Here is a 16,625-nt window from a genome sequence, read left to right on the forward strand (position 1 = left end):
TGTATGATGGGTATATGGGCACAGGACTTTGAGATGGCGGATATGTATGATGGGTATATGGGCACTGGACTATGGGATGGAGGATATGTATGATGGGTATATGGGCACTCGACTATGGGATGGCGAATATGTATGATGGGTATATGGGCATGGGACTATGGGATGGAGAATATTTGTGATGGGTATATGGGCACTCGACTATGGGATGGCGAATATGTATGATGGGTATATGGGCATGGGACTATGGGATGGAGGATATGTATGATGGGTATATGGGCATGGGACTATGGGATGGAGAATATTTGTGATGGGTATATGGGCATGGGACTATGGGATGGAGAATATGTGTGATGGGTATATGGGCACGGGACTAGGGGATGGAGAATATGTATGATGGGTATATGGGCACAGGCCTATGGGATCGTGGATATGGAGTGTATGGGCACAGGCCTATGGGATGGAGGATATGTATGATGGGTATATGGGCATGGGACTATGGGATGGAGGATGTGTGATGGGTATATGGGCATGGGACTATGGGATGGAGAATATGTGTGATGGGTATATGGGCACTGGACTATGGGATGGAGAATATGTATGATGGGTATATGGGCACTGGACTATGGGATGGAGGATATGTGTGATGGGTATATGGGCACTCGACTATGGGATGGCGAATATGTATGATGGGTATATGGGCATGGGACTATGGGATGGAGAATATTTGTGATGGGTATATGGGCATGGGACTATGGGATGGAGGATATGTATGATGGGTATATGGGAATGGGACTATGGGATGGAGAATATGTATGATGGGTATATGGGCATGGGACTATGGGATGGAGAATATGTGTGATGGGTATATGGGCACTCGACTAGGGGATGGAGAATATGTATGATGGGTATATGGGCACAGGCCTATGGGATCGTGGATATGTATGATGGGTGTATGGGCACAGGCCTATGGGATCGTGGATATGTATGATGGGTATATGGGCATGGGACTATGGGATGGAGGATGTGTGATGGGTATATGGGCATGGGACTATGGGATGGAGAATATGTGTGATGGGTATATGGGTACTCGACTAGGGGATGGATGATATGTATGATGGGTATATGGGCATGGGACTATGGGATGGAGGATATGTGTGATGGGTATATGGACACTCGACTAGGGGATGGATGATATGTATGATGGGTATATGGGCATGGGACTATGGGATGGAGAATATGTGTGATGGGTATATGGGCACTCGACTAGGGGATGGATGATATGTATGATGGGTATATGGGCATGGGACTATGGGATGGAGGATATGTGTGATGGGTATATGGGCACGGGACTATGGGATGGAGCATATGTATGACGGGTATATGGGCACGGGACTATGGGATGAAGGATGTGTGATGGGTATATGGGCATGGGACTATGGGATGAAGGATGTGTGATGGGTATATGGGCACGGGCCTATGGGATGGAGGATATGTATGATGGGTATATGGGCATGGGACTATGGGATCTAGGATGTGTGATGGGTATATGGGCACGGGCCTATGGGATGGAGGATATGAATGATGGGTATATGGGCACGGGCCTATGGGATTGTGGATATGTATGATGGGTATATGGGCACGGGACTATGGGATGGAGGATAATTATAATTTGCTATAACTAACCACACTTAGTTACTATGCCCGGGCAGCGCCAGGCTCTTCAGCTAGTCCTATATATAATGGAATGTCCCAGCGATTACAACAAACACATAACACCAGACCATGCTCAGATTCCTGCTGATACATTGCAATGTGACTATTGCACTAATATACACATATATCCCTGGGAGTAACTATGGTAGAGGCAGCGTTTGCAGACTCATCTGGTCCCTTGTGCCTGACATGACACATAAGAATAAAAGTAAAATAGACCGGTCATATGGAGCACAAGTGACGCAGTTCAGCTGGTATTAAAAGTCTTCATTCATTAGTTTCCACAACGCGTTTCAACCGAATGTCTCCGTCTTCCTCAGGTGGCAGTTATCTACTCCCACCGCCAGCCTGGCGCTCCCTTTGAAGCCGCCTACCTGACTCTGTCTACAGTCATGACATATAAGAAGACATCTGTATAATATTGGGAACCCCGCAATAGAGCTGGCATCAGGGAGCTACACGTAACGCCACTGCAGATCATTACTAATCCTTACCTTCACACTATGACTCTTTGTGTCGGACTTTTGCTTCGATGTTGATTCTTTCGATTTTCTTTCCACTTTTTGTTTTTCTGCTGAACCAGCATTTAACTTTGGAGGAAGAATATGGAAAATGAATATTAAGAAAAGTGTACAAAATGGTTTACTGCCATAACCACATGGATCACAATCAATCACACGGATAATTAAAGGACTGGGTTGATTGTCAGAGTGGTGGCGGGGTGAATTTCCCAACGACATTCATGTATAGGAGCCTCCAATACATGAACCGTCACTAAGGCAATAGATGATAGATATTATTTCATCTTCTTATATGGGTAAAAATGTTATGGCTTACTACTCCTAGGTTATTGGCCACCGCTGTAGTCTATCAGAGGTAGTCAATCTCTTGAGGGCAGAAGCAAAGTACTGCAGTGCGCAGGCGCCGGGAAAGGTCAGAGAGGCCCAGCGCCTGCGCACTGTAGTACTTTACTCTGCCCTCAACAGGGCAGATCAGTGCACCTGCGCAGGAGCCACGACAAGAAGCAAGGAAGATGACGACATCGCAAGAAGATGGGAGGCACCGGACCCGGACCTGCAACACAGATCGGACCGAACCGCCCCCGGGTGAGTATAATAAAATTTGTTTTTCTTATCTTTCAGGTTAGATCGGGGGCTTATCTACAGAATTATAGAATGCTGTAGATAAGTCCTGATAGGCAGTGGCCGCAGCTTATTGCGGAAAAACGAGGTGACAGTTTCCCTTTAAGTATTCTAAGCTTCCTCTAGAAATTATTTGCATCTTAGGTTTGCCCTCAACTGGAAAAATGGAAATATCAACAGAGAAGAACTGCAGCTCTGGAGCACAAACTGCTGCTCTATCATGTTGATTTAGGAGTTTTGCTAGCTCTAGCTTAAATAAGTTTTTCCTGGTGATTATGGTAATTCCTTTTTAAGTGTTATCTCATAATAATCAAGATAGGTGTTAAATTGCAACTGTAGGCAGGGCTGGTTTTAGGCAAAGTGGGGCTCTAGACATATTGCACATCACACAGAAGCATTTCGGTTGTATTTCCGTGCCCTGCTAAACGAGTGTGATCGACAATATTGAAGTCGTTCGACACTTGTTTCCCAGCCTCTTTCCACCAGCTGAGGAATAACGATGAGACGGATCAATCTGTCCACATACAGTATCATGCTATTAGCCGCACATCTGCAGTTTACACCGGGCGATGTGCTGCTGAGAACAATGATTTTTGTTCCGGCATAAACAATACAATCACTCGATGAATATGCAGCATTTTGCTTGTTTAGTATAATACACCCCATAGTCCTCCATATAGTATAATGTGCACCACAGTCCTCCAAATTGTATAATGCACACCCCATTGTCCTCCATATAGTATAATACACTACTCATGGTCCTCCATATAATATTATACACTCTCCATAGTCCTCCATATAGTATAATACACTCCTCAGTCCTCCATATAGTATAATGCACTCCTCATAGTGCTCCATATAGTATAATGCACCCCCACAGTCATCCATGTAGTACAATTCACTTCCCAAAGTATAATGCACCCCATAGTTCTTCATAGAGTATAATGTATTCCCCATAGTCCTCGATACAGTATAAAACAGCCACCCCATAAAGCATAATGCAGCCACCTCAGAGTATAATGCAGCCCCGTCATACAATATACTGTAGCCCCGACAGAATATAATCCAGCCCCCTGATATAGTATAATACAGCCCCTCCATAGAATATATTGTAGCCCCCTCATAGCGTATAATGCAGCCCCCCATAGAATATAATGTAGCCCCCTCAGAGTATAATGAAGCCACTTTTTACATTATAATGTAGCCCCCAAAATAATATAATGCAGCCCCCTAAAGAATACAATGTAGCCCCCTCATATAGTATAATGTAGCCCCTTCATAACGTATAATGCAGCCCCCCATAGAATATAATGCAGCCCCCTTACATAGTACAATGTAGCCTCTCCATAGAATATAATGCAGCCCCCCTCATATAGTATAATGCAGTCCCCCATAGAAAATAATGTAGCCCCCTCATAGAGTATCATGCAACCCCCCTCATAGAATATAATAAAGCCCCCCATAGAATATAATGCAGCCCCTATAGAATATAACAGAGCCCACCTCCCCATAACATATAATGTAGCCCCCTAATAGAGTATGATGCAACCCCCCAGAGTATAATACAGCCCCCCCATAGAATATAATGTAGCTCACCCCCACCAGAGAATATAATTCAGTCACTGACATACAGTATTTAAAAAAAAAAAACACATAATCCTCTCCTCCTCCTCATTCCCCGCGCTGATCCCGCCTTGGCTCTGGTCTCAGCGGCTGCACTGCCCGGCACACTGTGGGTGCGCGCATTGAAGTGACATCGTAGCGCACACGCAGTGTCAGAGGCAAAGGGGAGTGATGGGAGCGTCATCTGCCGCTCTCTCTCCTCCATCATTGCTTTTAACTGTATCGGCGTAATGTCTCCGATATAGTTGAATGTGGCGCGGGAGGGGGATCAGCACTGGTGCCGGGCGGGCCCCCCTGACTCACGTGCCCCCCTGACTCACGTGCCCCATAGCGGCTGCGTGGTGTACCGCTATTAGTGGCACAACACTGGCTGGGGGCCCCTGGGGGAGCGGGGGGCCCTAGGCAGGTGCCTAAGTCTGCCTGCCGCTAACGCCGGCTCTGATTGTAGGACAACCCCGCACCGATCATGAAAACGAGGTTTTCAAGTCCCCTGTGTGAATAAAACAACAGCACCCCAGTTCTCAGCATCAGTGAAACTCCCAGTAATCAGAAACTGTGGCTAGATGATACATTGTGATTGTAGGATAACTCCTTTAAACAGAACCTGTCACTTGCCATAAATAAGTAAATAACTACCCAGTATAAATGCTGCTCTTATCCCAAATCCGGCGTTGTCTTTCTTTTGTTCCTGCGCCCTTCCGTTCATGAGAAATGGCCTCCTCTTTTCTGTATATAAATATTTTACTAACTGGGTGTGGTCCTCATGAACACACCTCACACAAGGGTTTATGAACATGCCCACTTGGAGAACAAGACTAGACTTACATACAGGGAATAGGGGGGCCATATCTTATGAACGGGGAGTTACAGGAACTAAAGAAAAACATTGCTGGAGTCAGGAGAACAGCAGAATTTACTGAGTTTCACATTTCTAGCAAGTTACAGGTCCAATTTTAGAAGAAACCAGTACAAATAACGGCAAAGTGGAAAATGTGGATATTCATTATTTCTAAAAATTAATACAAAAAGCCAGTTCAGCATGGTCTTACCTTTTTCTTCTTCTTGATTTTTGAAGTTTTCTTTTCCATTGCATTCACAGTGTCGGTAGGTTTCAGTGTAGATTGATCTTTGGATGTGTCTGTAGACTGCAGCCAAAGCTGAGCCATAGGTTGCTCTGAAATTTCCAATACAGGTTGTTGTGCAGCTTCCAGATCCCGTACTGAATCAATAGCGGACTTTACGGAATGGCTGACTGCATTTCTATCTGCATCCTCTACTGAATCCCTTACTGACGGCTGCATGATCGGATCCACTGTCGGCAGCACACACGTGTCTGTAGTATTTGGCACTGAAGGTTCTAATATAGGAGGTAGCGATGAAGATACTGAAGAAAATGGTTGAACAAAAGATGTTTCTGTTGATGGTAATGTAGAATGTGTAGATCTGTCCATTGTGCCGTGCTTTATTTTTGAAACTTCAGATTGAACAAAAGTTTCCTGTTTAAGGTGCACTGAAAATGATACAACAGACTGATATGATGTGTCCACTGCAGGCATGGCATCAGAAGGCATTGATAATTCCACTGTTTGTTTTGATGGTTCTATTATGTACTGAAAAGATTTTGCTATAGACTGCACAGATGGTTCTACTGTTGTCTTATCTGACGGTTTTGTCGGCTGAACTGACGGTTCCTCTGTCGACTGAACTGACGGTTCCTCTGTCGGCTGAACTGACGGTTCCTCTGTCGGCTGAGCTGACTTTTCCACTGTCGGCTGAGCTGACGGTTCCACAGTCGGCTGAGCCGAGGGTTCCTCCGTCGGCTGAGCCGAGGGTTCCACCGTCGGCTGAGCCGAGGGTTCCTCCGTCGGCTGAGCCGAGGGTTCCTCCGTCGGCTGAGCCGAGGGTTCCTCCGTCGGCTGAGCCGAGGGTTCCTCCGTCGGCTGAGCCGAGGGTTCCACTGTCGGCTGAGCTGAGGGTTCCACTGTCGGCTGAGCTGATGGTTCCTCTCTCGGCTGAGCTGATGGTTCCTCTCTCGGCTGAGCTGATGGTTCCTCTGTCGGCTGAGCTGATGGTTCCTCTGTCGGCTGAGCAGATGGCTCTGCTGTCGGTTGAACTGATGGTTCTACAGTCTGCTGAACTGATGGTTCTACTGTTTGCAGTAAAGTTTCTACTAACCGCGACTTCTTCTTTGGCTCTTTTTTAGCTTTTTTGTCCTTTCTTTTCTTAATTATAGGAGGCAACTCTATAGACAACACTGGTGGCTCTTCTCTAGACCGCACTGGTGGCTCTTCTCTAGACCGCACTGGTGGCTCTTCTCTAGACCGTACTGGTGGCTCTTCTCTAGACCGCACTGGTGGCTCTTCTCTAGACCGCACTGGTGGCTCTTCTCTAGACCGCACTGGTGGCTCTTCTCTAGACCGCACTGGTGGCTCTTCTCTAGACCGCACTGGTGAAACTGATGTAGACTGCTTAGATAGTTCTACTGTTAGCGGCACAGATGGTTTTATGGTAGGCTGCATCGCTGGTATCAGAATGGTTTGTTCTGTCATGATACGAACAGTTTGCACTGACAACGCCATTTTGGGTAGCTCTGATGTTTCAGCTGCAGGGAGCTTTAAAGGTTCAGTAGTTGGTTGAGTTGATGTTTCCGTTCTAAGCTGCAATTCATGTTTTAGTTTTGATTGTTCTACAGCAGACTGTACTGTTGGTTGCGTCAAAGTTTCTAATGTAGGCTGAACTAAAGCCTCCACTCTGTATGCATGCATTGCTGATGTCTCTGGAGGCTCCAGAGCAGACTGTACTGAGGATTTTTCTGAAGACTGCAACATAACTTCCTTTGTAAAGTGTTCTGAAATCTCTATTGGAGACTGTACTGCTACATGTGTTGTATGCACTGAAGTTTCTTCTCTATGCTGCAGTGACGTGCCTGCCGTAGGTTGTACTGTAGTTTGCTCAGTGTTCTGTGTTACAGATGACATTGTAGCCTTCACTAAATAGTCTTCTTCAACCTTCACTGTAGTTTGCAGTAAAGTTTCTAATGACCGTGACTTCTTCTTTGGCGCTTTTTTAGTTTTTTTGTCCTTTCTTTCCTCAATTATAGGAGGCAACTCTATAGACAGAACTGGTGCTTCTTCTGTAGACTGCACTGACATTGTAGGCTTCACTAAATAGTCTTCTTTACACTTCATTGTAGTTTGCAGTGATTGTTGGTGCTTTGACTTCTTTGACCCTTTCTTATTTTTCTTCTCCTTTCTTTTCTCAATTGTAGGAGGCAACTCTATAGATAGCACTGGGGCCTCTTCTGTAGACACCACTGGTGACTCTTCTGTAGAACCCACTGGTGTCTCTTCCACAGGACCCACTGGTGCCACTTCCGTGGACCGCACTTCCGAATCTTCCGTAGACCGCACTTCCGGATCTTCCGTGGACCGCACTTCCGGATCTTCTGTGGACCGCACTGGCGGCTCTTCTGTGGACCGCACTGGCGGCTCTTCTGTGGACCGCACTGGCGGCTCTTCTGTGGACCGCACTGGCGGCTCTTCTGTGGACCGCACTGGCGGCTCTTCTGTGGACCGCACTGGCGGCTCTTCTGTGGACCGCACTGGCGGCTCTTCTGTGGACCGCACTGGCGGCTCTTCTGTATACCGCACTGGCGGCTCTTCTGTATACCGCACTGGCGGCTCTTCTGTATACCGCACTGGCGGCTCTTCTGTATACCGCACTGGCAGCTCTTCTGTAGACCGCACTGGCGGCTCTTCTGTAGACCGTACTGGCGGCTCTTCTGTAGACCGCACTGGTGACTCTTCTGTAGATCGCACTGGTGACTCTCCTGTACACCGCACTGGCAGCTCTCCTGTAGACCGCACTGGCAGCTCTTCTGTAGACCGCACTGGTGATACTGCTGTAAATCGCTTAGATGGTTCTATGGTAGGCAGCAATGCTGGTTTCAGAATTGTTTGTTCTGTCATTATACGAACAGTTTTTAATGACAACTCCATATCGGGTAGCTCTGATGTTTCAGCTGCAGGAAGCCTTAAAGGTTCTGTAGTTGGTTGAGTTGACGTTTTCGTTGTAAGCTGCAGTGCATGTTCTAGTGTCGATTGCTCTACAGTAGGCTGTACTGAAGATCTCTTTATTGGTTGTGTCAAAATTTCCAATGTAGACTGAACTAAAGTCTCCTCTCTGTATGCATGCACTGCTGATGTCTCTGGAGGCTCCAGAGCATATTGTACTGATAATTTTTCTGAAGACTGTAACACAAGTTCCTTTGCAAAATGTTCTGAACTCTCTATTGGAGACTGGACTACTACATGTGCTGTATACACTGAAGGTTCTTCTGTATGCTGCACTGACGCACCCGCCGCAGGTTGTACTGTAGTTTGTTCAGTGTGCTGTGTTACAGATGACATTGTAGCCTTCACTAAGTTGTCTTCTTCAGCCTTCATTGTAGTTTGTGGTGAAGTTTCTAATGACCAGTGAGGCTTTGACTTCTTCTTTGTACCTTTATTAATTTTCTTCTCCTTGCTTTTCTCAATTACAGGAGGCTCCTCTATAACTTGAGACAGATAATCCATTCTTTCTAAGAATCCTCTCATTTTGCTGCGATGCATGTCCATCCCCTCCTGGATCCTGGTTACTCCATTTGCACACGAGATCTGCTTTACATCTTCAGCTTGTTGAGCCACCTGAGCCAGATCACTCTGCAATCCTTCATATTGATCCCGGAATACCTACAACATAGAAGTAATGGTTAAGTATTGATTCAATTCAGATAATAAGCTGATCACAGAGCGCTCCAGTAATAAGTTTTCATCTGTGAGGTTACCTACCAGTTTTCCTGCAGCTCCCCCACAGGAGAAACAAAGCAATACGCATTTCTACTAGAATCCAATAGACTGTTTATGTAATGTCTGAACATGTCAAGTCCTCCAAAGTTAGAAAAACATTTTTTTTTATTATAGAAGATCTCCAGTCTATCTTATAGTTTAGGACCCTAACTAGGGCTCTAGTGTAGAGGTAATAACTTGATATCTTGCAAAAAAAACTTTAAAGAAGATCTGTCCAAATTTACCAATAAAAGTGGTATCAAATGGGAGGTGGACCTAATCAGGCTGGTATATTATGTTGAAAATTAGTGTCTGAATGACCTTATTATCCTAATTTTAAAATTAGCATTTTACAAGTCATTTTAATATCAGCCACTTTAACAGGGCTGAGCGATTTATTTAACCCCTTCTTGCTCTCTATGTATTACGTAATGGAGTGGTTGCCTCCCCAGACATGATCGCAGGGGGCCTATACTTTGCAATGGCAGTCAGGGGCCTGCTACAGGCTATTACCTATGGAAACTAAAAAATAAAGAGTAAAAAAAAAATGTATTCACTTATTTTTCCTATAAAAATTGTATATTATATATATATCGTATATACTTGTGTATAAGTCGATCTGAGTATAAGTCGAGGCACCTAATTGGAAAAACATATTCAACGACAGAAAAATGTAAAAAAAAAAGTTAGAATTTTTGAAAAATGGAGATATAAACCAATGTTTGTTTTATTTTTACAACTACAATTTATGTTATAATGAATCGTGTTAATTAAAACTACAACTCAAAGCAAAAAAAATGAAAATATGGAAGTATGCTGATGGAAAAGAAAAGAAAATACTGCTTTTGCAAAAAAAAGCGGAAAAAAAGTGTAAAAAGAAATATATATAGCAATACATATCTGAGTACTGAAGAGGTTTAAGAATTTACAAAATAATAAACAAAAAAAGCAATAACTGCAAAGAATACCTATACAGTGAGACCTATAGTAAACAGTAAAAGAAAATACAAGAACAAAGAAAATGACAAAGAAATGAAAAACAAGAAGAAAAAGAAAAAAAGGTAACAAAAGAACAATAAAAAGCTGAGAAAAAAAGACAAAAAGGGGAAGGAAATGGGAGGGCAGACAGAAAGCAATGAGAGAGGAAGCGCTGAGGATTTTCAATTTACATAGAAGAGGCAGGCATTAATGTGTTAGGGTCCAGCTGAAAAGCAGAAGAGGATAACTGCTCCATTTGAGGCAGAATTTGGACAGATTGGCTGCTCCCATGTTCTTTTCCACGAGTAGGAGACATTAGAATCTCCCTTTGTGACTTTCTTATAGGCTTTTTACCTGACGAGCAATGACCTGAGTTGCATTGCAAAAGGGCTCCTCTGATACAAAAAAAGAAATTAACTACCCCCTGCTTCAAGACAATTTTCTCCCTGAATAAAGTGGATCTCAAAGGTTATATATCTGGGAGCTGTCCTAATTGAGCAATGTTCTATTGAGAAATGTATTATCACAGACAATTGCACCTGTAATTTCTGTCTCTTCAGCTCGCACGGTGCGTTTTCCCGTGATGAGCGGGCAAAATTAAGAAGCTCTTCATAAAAACTTGTCATTTTGTTATTCAGGGCAGTGGAAAGACTTTCATATTGCCGCTGTCCTTCTAGGCGTCCTTCCAGCGTCTGCATTGTATTCTAGAAGTAAGAAGAAGGAAACACTGAGTGTGTCGTCTATACGGGACAGGGATCAATTACGCCCCCGTACAAAACCAGAGGGGAGACAACTAAAAATCCATTGTCCTGCTATAATGTGCAAAGGGCATTTGTTCCTAAATGTAAGTACTTGACCAATAACTACAAGATCTGGTCTGGTTATGTTGGGTTAATTTATTAATTATAACTGGTTTTGTGTGGTTGTAACACTTCTACATTTTAGAATCCATGTTATGGCAGCCAAACCCAGTTACCAAAGCCACTGCATACATACCATATCCAGCCACAGCGCACATGCCCCAGCCACAGCGCATACATCAAAGCCACAGCACACATGCCCCAGCGCACACACCCTAGCTACAGTGCACATCCCCCTGTCACAGCACACACACCCCAGCTACAGTGCACACACCCGTATATAAAGACTTGGCACACACTATATATGATTTCAGTGAAAAGGTAGTTTTTGATATACAGTACATACAGTATAAACGTTTCGGTCACATTGACCTTCATCACAGTACCCCCGGGAGTAGGGACAGAAAGCACTGCTGTGCAAAGTCGGTCCGGACCACACACAGCGCACACATCCCAGCCACAGAGCACATGCCTCAGCCACAGCGCACGCATCAAAGCCACAGCGCACGCATCCCAACCACAGCACACACACCATAGCCACACTGCACACACCATAGGCACAGTGCACATTATAGCCACAGCACACACTATAGGCACAGTGCACATTATAGCCACAGTGCACATAATAGCCACAGTGCACACCATAGCCACAGCACAGGGAGCATGGCCACAGCGCACACACACCATAGCCACAGCACAGGAAGTATAGCCACAGCGCACAAACTATAGCACAATACAACAGTCCCAGCGCACACACTATCGCCAAGGGACAAGTGCTCTAACCAAGGCGTGTGGCGCCCCTGAGGCTCAGTCGCCACAGAGGTACTGCACCTTCTCCTAAGGTGTGGTGCCCCACCATCCAGGTAAGTTGGAGGCTCCTGACCACGCTCCAACACTCGCACCCCACACAATAGAGTAGTTCAGCAAAACCACATTGTGGCTCCTTGCTTAGAGAGAAGCAGAGCACCTTTGGTGGTGCCCTGCTTGGAACACTAAACGTGCTGGGAGGTGGGTGGAGTTGAGAATACACATAAAAGAGCGGGAAGGTTTTAGGATTGAGGTCAGTCGGTCAGTCAGTCAGACGGGGAGTCTGAGAGAGGAAGCCACTCGGAAGAGGGATGGAGGAAGGAGTGCTGCAGCTGCCTCAGTGATCTGAGCCAGCTGGCACGGGAAAGGAAAGAAGGAGAAAGACATTGAACCGAAGCCTGAGCTTCCATAGGAGGGAAAGACAAGTACAGAACGTAGGAGTGAAAGGGAACACAGAGGACGTGGGTTAGAGGAAGAACCCTGCCTAGAAGTTCTAAGCGCAAGGCGGGGCCCGGTCCCCGAGGTTTTATGGACACTAATGGTTCTGCAGCAGACACCGATGGAGTAGTGGGCTATAAATGCACTACTCCCATCTAAGACTTGGGGGCACAACAGCAATTTGGATAGAGAGCCGGGACTCAGGAGTAGAGATTCCCTGAAGCAGGCTACAGCTGTCTGCCGTACAAGTAGAGTTCTTGGGAACATCTGTCAGGAGGAACTCCAGTGTAACTCAGTACTAGGAGATCTTCACACTTAAAGGCGCTATAGAGGAGACGTTCAGAAAAGGCACATAAGTTGGCGGAGTGTTGGAAGGGAGCATTCCATCTTGCCTGGAGGTTGACTGAGTCCCTGACCCGGAGGACACGGCAGAGAAGCAGTCCAGGGTTGTCTGGCACGGGTATACTAGGGCGGCCTCTTCCTCAGTCCTCAGGGGTAGCAAAGGGTCACCAGGAGAATATCAGACACCGACCACAAACAGACTTCAGAAAATGGCAGGCATTGTCTGACATTTCAATCACATCCATACACGCAGTACTTCTGTATTCTCCCGCTACCCGTATTTTATCAAAAAAGCTCTAATGCCAATGGACAAAAACATAAATCTTATCTATTTATAGAAACTCTTGAAGCGGGCACTACAGACTGAGTAAAGCTTTGGAACTACATGCCCTGGTGTCCTCCATTCCTTCCTGCGTCCGTCCGCCTGGCACTGCTACATCCCATGCGTCAAACACTACACCATCTAAGTCTTCACCTATCCTGCCATGGGACAACAGCCCTGCCTGTGGAGGGCTATAACATCATTGCTGCACCACACCATCTGTCCCGGAGGATCTGTCTGCAGCGTCGGCTTAACACCTCCCTTGCCAAAAACCACAGGTGGCGTCACGAACTATTCCATTAACTACAATCCACCATTTCTACCCCCGCCATTGCTTGGGCGCCCGGGGCCACCGCTGCTGTGACACATCCCGCTGACACCGGCCCGGTACCGAGTACCCCAAGGCCACGGGAGGGCGACCCAGGCGCACATACCATAGTCCAGGATGACCTTCCATACCTCCATCGGCTGTCACAAGCACACCAAAGAAGGAGGCCATGTGATACCTATGGAGTCCTTGGAGATATGGAGCCAAACTCTGCTGGTTTCTACACCTTTGTTTCCCAATGGCAAGAACCTGTACAAGGCTGCCCAACTACAGATACGTGAATTGTTTGGCCCAAGACTCAGGCAAAGGATATAAAGTGAACAAACAAACCCCAGGCCCTTCTGTCCTGACTGGCAGAGTGGGACACTTGAACCCAATTTGTTTTTGCCATACACCACTGGGTCTCCAAGTTGCAATTATAGCAAGTAGAAATATGGCCAAAATCTTGAAGCAGCAGTGACCCAGCCTGAATGTTTTTATTCGAGGCATTTTACTCAAAGGACAACCGGAAAGGTCGCCTCTACAAATCTGAAATTGCGGCAGAATTATTTATTTCACAGACATTGATCAGAGGACTTCTTTGGAATTCATACCAATAAGGTCTACAATTCAGTGGTTTTGGCTGATATATGTCCAGGAAAAGCTGCCACTGAGTCCTTCCCTCTTATGAACGATGGCCTTCAGCATTTTTTGGTAATTTTTTTTCTAACTTACATGCATGTATTTTTGACGAAAACTGATTTTTGTAATTGTTTTTTATTAAAAAACCACCATGGTTACTTACCGGTAGCCGGTTTTTCCGGAACCCATGACAGCATCACCTGAGGGATCTGTCCCGCCAGGACAGGAACCTACTGAGACATAAGGGGCGGCACCTCTCCCCCGCTTCAGTTGGGTTACAGAGCACTGAGAGGACTTCCCGGTTAGTTACATGTTTAATCCAACACCACAACACTCAAAAAACACCCTACTAATTGTGCACACCCATATGGTGAAAAGGGGGGGGAATATACGGGTGCTGTCATGGGTTCCGGAAAAACTGGCTACCGGTAAGTAACCATGGTGGTTTTCCCTTCACCCATGACAGCACCACCTGAGAGATTTTTGGAGATTCGAAACACCTTAGGGAGGGACCACCGCTTGCAGCACCCTTCTACCAAAGGTTAAGTCAGCAGAGGAGGATAGATTCAACCTATAGTGCTTAAAAAGGTTGAAGGTGAGGCCCAGGTAGCGGCCTTACAAATCTGTTCGATCGATACCTCTGCTTTTTCGGCCCAGGAGGTCGCCACGGCTCTGGTGGAATGAGCCTTGATGCCGTCAGGAATCGGGATACCACTAGCTGTGTAGGCTACACTAATGGCCTCCCTAATCCATCTAGCAATAGTCCCTTATGAAACCCCATAGCCTTTCCTGAAAAGATACGAATAGGGACTGGGACCTCCTCCACTGGCTAGTCATAGATATGTATTCTACGAGAGCTCTCTTAACATCCAGATTATGGAACTTTTCCTCCCCCAGATTTTTTGGGTTCTCGCAGAAAGATGGAAGGACAATTTCCTGGCCCCGATGGAAATCTGATGCTACTTTGGGCAGATAAGTGGGGTCTGTTCTTAACACTACCCTATCCTGAAAGACTTGCGTATAAGGTGGATTTACTGAGAGAGCCTGTAAATCGCTTATCCTGCGGGCTGACGTGAGGGCCACTAACAGGATTGTTTTTAGGGTCAGAAACTTTAGGGGTAGCTGATGTAATGGCTCATACGGATCTTTTGTAAGGGCCTCTAGCACTAGGTTTAAATCCCAGGGGGCTACCCGGGGTATTGGGATAGGCCTAGCTCTATGGCAGGATTTAATAAATCTGGCTACCCATCTATTTGATGCCAATTTGCAGTTGTAGAGCGCCCCTAGTGCAGACACCTGAACTTTAAGTGTGTTCACTGCTAACCCCATCTGCAACCCGAGATTGTAAGAACTCCAGGATGGCATTAATCGGGGATCTTTCCCTAACGGCCTACCTAAGAACTGCAGGAACTTATTCCATGTTCTGCCGTAGATGTTAGTCGTCACTGGTTTCCTACTCTTTAGCAGGGTGGCCACCAACCCGGGGGAGAACCCTCTATCCGTTAAAAGCGACCTTTTAAATTCCACGCCGTCAGATGGAATCCTTTGACCTGAGCGTGGAATATGGGACCTTGAGCTAGTAGGTCCGGGATTTCTGGCAGAACCCATGGATCGGAGAGGGACATCCTTCGTAGCAGAGCAAACCAGGGCCTTTTTGGCCAAAATGGAGCTATTAGAATCACCCTGGCCTGATCGTTTCTGATTTTTCTGACAACTGTTGGGATCAGAGCCACTGGGGGGAACGCATAAGCTAGCCTGAAGTTCCACTGGATGTGCAATGAGTCCACTGCCCATGGATTTTCTCTCGGGTTTAGAGAGCAGAACTTTTCTGTTTGCCTGTTGTGTTTGTTGGCAAAGAGGTCTATCACCGGTTTCCCCCAAAGCTGAGTTATTCTTTGAAAAAAGGACCGGTTTAGCGCCCATTCCCCCTGCTTCAGGGTATTGCGACTCAAGAAGTCTGCCTCTATGTTTTCTGCCCCTTTTATATGTAAGGCTGTCAACGAGTGTAGGTGTTCTTCTGCTCTGCTCAGGATGTCTGTCGCTGCTTCCATTAAGGGGTGTGATCTTGTCCCTCCTTGGTGGTTGATGTATGCCACTACTACCTTGTTGTCTGACATGATGCATACATTTCGACCCTGGAGTAGCGGAACGAAGTGACTTAGGGCCTTGCTCACTGCCCACAGTTCTCTCAGGTTGGAGGATGCTTCCCTTTCTTGACGCGTCCAGGCACCCTGACCTATGATGCCCCTTAGGTGTGCCCCCCACACCGAGGAGCTTGCATCTGTTAAGATTATATCTGACGTCTGTCTATCCCACGGTATTCCCAAGGTCAGTATTTTCTTGTCCAGCCACCAATTGAGAGAGTCTCTGGTTTTTAAGGAAAGCTCCAGCTTTCCTTCTAAACGCCCTCTTAGTGATCTTTGTGCTGTTAGTATCTCCCACTGGAGTTGCCGGGTGTGAAACTGAGCCCACCTGACCGCCGGAATACAGGATGTTAGGGTACCTAGCAGGGACATTGCTCTTCTTAAAGTCATACGTGGTTGGTTTTGGCTCGTGAAGGCCAGATTCTGCACCTTTTCTATTTTGGACTCTGGGAGCAGACACTCTTGCTTTTCTGAGTCTAGT

General features: G+C 46.1%; 1 protein-coding gene across 5 annotated transcripts in view; it reads right to left on the bottom strand.

The window, feature by feature from the left end:
- The window catches only part of SYNE2 (spectrin repeat containing nuclear envelope protein 2), a 553,640-nt gene that overhangs the window by 311,806 nt on the left and 225,209 nt on the right, over positions 1 to 16,625 (bottom strand). For all 5 annotated transcript variants that reach the window (XM_073570820.1, XM_073570828.1, XM_073570812.1 and 2 more), the window contains 3 exons: positions 10,822 to 10,986; positions 5,528 to 9,208; positions 2,208 to 2,303 (listed from right to left, as the gene is read on the bottom strand). In XM_073570820.1, coding sequence (XP_073426921.1) covers positions 2,208 to 2,303; positions 5,528 to 9,208; positions 10,822 to 10,986 — 3,942 coding nt within the window. The remainder of the gene's footprint in view (positions 1 to 2,207; positions 2,304 to 5,527; positions 9,209 to 10,821; positions 10,987 to 16,625) is intronic.

This window comes from Dendrobates tinctorius, unplaced genomic scaffold (assembly GCF_039654945.1).
Source record: "Dendrobates tinctorius isolate UK_male_01 unplaced genomic scaffold, ASM3965494v1 ptg000006l, whole genome shotgun sequence".
NCBI classification, from domain to species: Eukaryota; Metazoa; Chordata; class Amphibia; order Anura; family Dendrobatidae; genus Dendrobates; species Dendrobates tinctorius.